Here is a 6,196-nt window from a genome sequence, read left to right as displayed (position 1 = left end):
ATTAGCTATAATATTCCTAGTACCACGACCTCTTCTAAATCCAGCCTGCACATCTGGCAGTTCTCTGTTGACATATTGTTCCAAACGTTTTTGGATAATTTTTAGCAGAATCTTGCTTGTATGTGATATTAATGATATTGTTCGATAATTTCCACACTCTGTTGGGTCACCTTTCTTTGGAATGGGAACAAATATCCATCTTTTCCAGTCTGTGGGCCAGCTGGCTGTTCTCCAGAGTTCTTGGCACAACTTAGTGAGCACATCCAGGGCAGTGTCTGTTTGTTGAAATATGTCAATTGGTATGCTGTCAACTCCTGGAACCTTGTTTTTTTTTTGTTAATTCCTTCAGAGCAATTTGAACTTCCTCCTTCATCACCATAGGCTCTTGCTCATATGTCATTTCATGAAATTCTTCTATGTCAGCCAATTCTGATACAGTGACTCTGTGTATTCCTTCCATCTTCTCTTGATACTTCCTGGATCATTTAACATTCTACCCAAAGTATCTTTAATTATTTTTTTAGTCCTTGCTAAATAAAATAACAGCCAAGTCTTTGCTTATATATAATAATTTTTGTTCTTCATGTTTTTTTAATTTCTCATCAGGCCTCAATCAACCTTGGGTTGCTGTATTTTAACAGTATTGTATCATCATTCATGCATTAAATGTTTACTGAGTACCTACTGGATGAAGCTGTTGTAAGATGCCATTGAGTATGACTAATAGCAACCCTTTGAACAACAGATCTGAACCCTATCCTATCCTGTGCCATCTCTGACACACTTGAGCCCATTGCTGCAGTCACCGTGTCAATCCATCTTGTTGAGAGGCTTGCTCTCCTTTGCCATTCCTCCACCTTCCCAAGCATGATGTCCCTCTTCAAGGAATAGCCTCTCCTAGCAACATTCCCCGAAGTATGTGAGACAAAGCTTCACCATTCTTGCCTGCAAGGCGCACTCTGGCTGCACCTTCTCCAAAACATATCTGTTTGTTCTTTTGGCAATCCATGGGACATTCTGTACTCTTTCCAACACCACAACTCAAAAGCATCAATTTTAATTCTATAATCCTTATCCATTGTCCAGCTCCCAGCAGTATAACGATTGGAAAGACCATAGCCTGAATTTAGCACACCTTAGTCCTCAAACTAACATCACTTCTGCTCAGTAATTTGGAGGGGTCCTTGACTGCAGACTTTCCCAATACATCTCTTGATCTCCTGTCTGCTGGTACCAAGTATGTTGATTGTGCATCCAAGTAAGATGAAGTAATTGACAGTTTCAATCTTTTCTCCATCTATTATGATGTCACTTATTGGTCCAATAAAATTTTTGTTTTCTTGACATGGAGATGCAATCCATATTGGAAGCTGCAATGTTTCATCTATTTCACCCTACTGCACCTTCAGTAACTGGTTGTCAAAAATTCAAGACTCAAATAAAATCCACCATTAATCATTTGATACCATAACTGGAGTGAAAGCCCTACTTTAAATCCACACTGCATTATCCTCAGAGTTCGGGTTACATCCAAGGAACTGCTGAGACAAACTACTGGCAATCTCTTTAAATGAGTCATGAAGACACCGCACCGTCCCCACCGCTAGAAATCTGTCCTCTGAAAGTTAAGCAGTTGGGTCCAGTGATGGTTCCTTAATGAAGTCAGAAGTGAGAAGTGATTTTTGCATACGGCATGCCCATAATTTGGGTATTTTTGTTTCCAGTCCTCACTGGTTTCTTTCTGGTGTCAGGAAAGAGCAGCCAAGTAAAAAAATACGAGGCAGTTATAAAAAATCAGGTGGTTGAGGCAGCTCTGATTTGAAATATATGAAATAGAAAGTGCCTTAGAGTTAGGGAGGGAAATTCTTCTACGTGGGTGGAGAGCTCGGCAAAGCTGGGTCACTTGCTGAGTTCACAGTGCTGGCTTTTTGGAGAGTGGTGGCTTTGGGACCATCCAGTACAGCCTCTTGCCAAGTCAAGGAATTCTGTGACATCTCACACCCGGCCAGTTCAACATTGCCTGACATAGGGAACTTTGGTAGTCTAGATAAGGGACTGTGCTGCAATCACAAAGACACGAGGTTCAAATACACAACCTTCTGTAATGCACAAGTATGGACAATCCCCTCTCATCATAATTTACTGCTTTTGCTATGGGTCGCTCTGACTTGATGGCACACAATGGCAGGAAATACCAGATTACCGGTAGTAACTCAAACAAAATCCAAAACAGGAAACTTGAGAATTGCTGCCTGCATTGTATTTTCAGCTAAGTGCTTCCTACTTGCCAAATGCCGTAAATGTCAAGGCACTTCATCTCCCCAGCATGTAACTTAGGATTGAAAGGAAAATTTTTTAAACAATGTTCCCACACCCAAGTATTGTAAGAACTTATACCTTTGATCTTGTGTGAATGTTTGTGTTCCAGGAACTAGCTGACCACAAACTGAACAAACAATTACTGGCAAAAACCATATTTTAACTAATGTCAGCAGTAGGTAACTGACCTAAAATTGAACTTCTCCTTTTCCAAAGAGCCAATGAGCTAATTCCATGCCAAAGAACCCCTAGACCTTGTATAAATTCCCTGCTTTTTTTGGGCTCGGGGTCGACTTCCCTGTCTCCTGTGTGAGATACAAGTCGTCCCGAAGCTTCGTCAATAAAGCCTCTTGTGATTGCAGCGAGTGGATCTGGTGTGAGTTGCTCGGGGTCGCGCCTGGTCTGGGAAAAGCCCTAGTTTGGGGTCTTTCATTTGGGGGCTCTTTCGTCCGGGATCAAGCATCCAACCCGCCAGCCAGCCACTTGGAGGTAAGAGGATCCTCTAAAATTTCTTTGTTTCTTTGTCTGTGCGGCGCCGCCAAACCTGTGTGTTCATAAGTCTGTTTTATTTTCAGCTTACTTTCAGTTTGTGACTGTGGCAAAGCAGACGTGCTTGAAAAAAACCACGAGTCACAGCCCTAGGGAGACGTCCCTTTAGGTAGAATACGGATCCAGAAGCTTTAATAGTCTCTGGTCCATCTGAGGGACTTAGAGTGTCCCGCCGGAGAAGAGGGGCCCGGAGGGCTCTCCCATCTGAAGCAGCTTTCAGTTAGTTATCGTGAAGAGAGCTTCTTGTGTGTCTTGTATTTCTTGTGAGTGTCTGCTGTGTTCTGTGGGCGACTAATATGGGACAGACTGTGACGACACCCCTCTCCCTGACTCTAGGACATTTTTCTGAAGTAAGAACCAGGGCTAATAATCTCTCTGTTAACGTTAAAAAAAGACCTTGGCAAACTTTCTGTAACTCTGAGTGGCCCGCTCTGAGAGTCAGTTAGCCACTAGAGGGAGCATTTGACCTAACAATCATTTTGGCGGTTAAAGATCTTGTTTTCCAGGAAGGCCCAAACGCGCATTCTGACCAACAGCCATACATCATTGTGTAGCAGGATTTAGTGTAGAATCCACCACCATGGGTAAAACCTTAAGTTCTGAAGAAACATACCACCCCTCCACGTGCATTAGCCCTAAAAACCCAAACTTCTGAGTCCAGAGTTCCTCTGGCCCCAGAAGCTGTGCCATCGGCACCACCCAAAATTTATCCTGAGATTAAAAATCCACCTGGGTAGCCTAAGATGCACCACAATCCTCCCCCATATCAGGGCCAGGTTGATCCCGGTCCCCCCATCCCTGCAAGTGCCCCCCAGGGACCAGCACAGGGGACTCACAGTCGGAGGAGTCTAGAGAGCCCAGATTCCACTGTAGCTCTCCCCTTACGAGCGTACGGAGGGCCCCCAGAGCCAAGACAACTCCAACCCCTCCAGTACTGGCCATTTTCCTCTGCTGACCTCTAGAATTGAAAGACTAACCATCCTTCCTTTTCAGGTAACCCCACAGGGCTTATTGAACTAATTAAGTCCCTCGTGTTCTCTCACCAACCCACCTGGGATGATTGCCAGCAACTTCCCCAGGTCCTCTTCACTACTGAGGAGCGAGAGAGAATTCAGACGGAAGCCAGGAAAAACGTCCGAGATGCTGCAGGACAACCAGTCCAGACTCCTGTGGCCATGGATGCGGGATTTCCTCTTGTTCGCCCCAACTGGGATTATAACACTGCTGAAGGTAGGGAGCAGCTATCCGCTTACCGCCGGGCTCTCGTAGCAGGTCTCAGAGGGGCTGCGCGACGCCCCACTAATTTGGCTAAGAGAAGTCCTTCAAAGACCTACCGACCCCCCCCCCACCGTGTTCCTAGAAAGACTAATAGATGCCTATAGGAGATACACTCCCTTTGACCCCGCATCAGAAGGACAGAAAGCAGCAGTAAAATTACAGCACATAGAGGAGTTACAAGATTTTACACTGAGGGATGTAGTGAAAAAAGCTGAGAAAGTGTATCACAAGAGGGAGACAGAAGAAGAGAAGGCAGAGAGAGAAAAGAAAGAAAGAGAGGAACGTGAAGACCGGCGAGACCGCCGTCAAGAGAGGAATTTGACAAAAATCTTGGTCGCGGTAGTGAGTGAAAAAAAAAAAAGAGACAGAGCAGGGTCTAGACCGATAGGCCACCTGGGCACTAAGGGATCGAAGCAATATGAAAAGAAACTGCAGTTAGACAAAGACCAGTGTGCATACTGCAAAGACAAGGGACACTGGGCTAAAGAGTGTCCCAAGAAAAAGAATAAGCCGTCAAAAATTCTCACCCTAGATAAAAACTAGAGAAGATGGGGCTTGGATCCCCTCCCCAAGCCTAGAGTAACTATATCTGTGGGGAGGACCCCCGTTGACTTCCTGGTAGACATGAGGGCATAACATTCAGTTCTGAAGCAGCCCCTGGGGAAAATTAGCACAAAGAAGTCAGTAGTGCTAGGAGCTACTAGACAAAAATTCTGCCCATAGACCACGGAATGGACTATAGATCTAGGAAAAAATCAAGTGACTCACTCTTTTCTTGTTATACCAGCGTGCCCAGCCCCACTCTTAGGAAGAGATCTCCTAACTAAACTGAAAGCCCAAATTCAGTTCACTCCAAGGGGGCCTGAAGTTACCTGGGATAGCAACAAGCCTAGCACTCTAGCCCTAGTAGTTCAACTAGAAGAAGAATATAGGCTCCATGAAACAGAAACAGAGGCTAAAGGTTTGGACCTCGTAGATTAGTTAAAAGAATTCCCAGAAGCCTGGGCAGAAACAGGGGGGTTAGAGATGGCTAAAAATGTTCCACCAATAGTAGTGGAATTAAAAGCGGACGCCTCCTCCATTAGAGTTAGACAATATCCTATGAGTAAAGAAGCCAAGGAGGGAATCCGACCACACATCCTCTAGGTTAATAAAACAAGAGGTTCTAGTGGCATGCCAATCCCCCTGGAACACTCCTCTCCTCCCTGTGAAAAAGCCAGGGACAAATGACTACAGGCCAGTGCAGGATCTAAGAGAAGTGAATCGGAGAGTGCAGGACATACACCCCAGAGTTCCTAACCCTTATACCCTCCTCAGCATGCTACCACCCTAGAGAAAATAGTATTCTGTCTTAGACTTGAAAGATGCTTTTTTCTGTCTGAGGTTGCATCCCGCTAGCCAAGCTATCTTTGCCTTTGAATAGAGAGACCCTGAGGCCGAGATAACTGGACAATTAACCTGGTGTCGATTGGCTCTGGGGTTCAAGCATTCACCGACCCTTTTTAATGAAGCCCTGCACCGAGACCTCAGTGAGTTCTGGACCAGCAACCCTCAGGTGACTTTGTTACAGTATGTAAATAATCTGCTTCTAGCCACCCTAACCAAAGAAGAATGCATTGAAAGTACAAAGAAGCTTCTAATGGAGCTGGGGACTTAACTATCGTGCCTCAGCCAAAAAGGCCCAGCTGTGCAAAACTGAAGTAACTTACTTAGGGTATGTACTGAGAGATGGCCAAAAGTGGCTAACAGAGGCCTGGAAAAAGACTGTAATGCACATCCCGACTCCCTCCTCACCGAAGCAGGTAAGGGAATTCCTAGGGACAGCCGAGTTTTGTCGCCTGTGGATACCCAGGTTCGCCTCCTTGGCAGCCCCCCTGTATCCTCTAACCAGAAATCAGGAACAATTTACCTGGAATCCTGAACATCAGATGGCCTTTTAAGACATTAAGAAAGCCTTGCTTTCAGCTCCTGCCCTCGCCTTGCCAGACCTGACCAAGCCATTTACCTTATACATAGATGAAAGAGGCGGGGTGGCTAAAAGTGTGTTGTC

At 45.3% G+C, this 6,196-nt stretch overlaps 1 protein-coding gene across 1 annotated transcript in view; it reads left to right on the top strand.

The window, feature by feature from the left end:
* The window catches only part of CAGE1 (cancer antigen 1), a 91,320-nt gene extending 86,193 nt beyond the window's left edge, over nt 1-5,127 (top strand). The window contains 2 exon segments of the mRNA XM_006888765.1: nt 3,862-4,098; nt 4,934-5,127. Of these exon segments, the coding sequence (XP_006888827.1) occupies nt 3,862-4,098; nt 4,934-5,127 (431 nt within the window).
* The last annotated feature ends 1,069 nt before the right edge of the window (nt 5,128-6,196 follow it).

Source organism: Elephantulus edwardii, unplaced genomic scaffold (assembly GCF_000299155.1).
Source record: "Elephantulus edwardii isolate Elephantulus edwardi_28Jun2011 unplaced genomic scaffold, EleEdw1.0 scaffold00071, whole genome shotgun sequence".
NCBI classification, from domain to species: Eukaryota; Metazoa; Chordata; class Mammalia; order Macroscelidea; family Macroscelididae; genus Elephantulus; species Elephantulus edwardii.
This window is presented reverse-complemented; position numbering and strand designations above follow the sequence as displayed.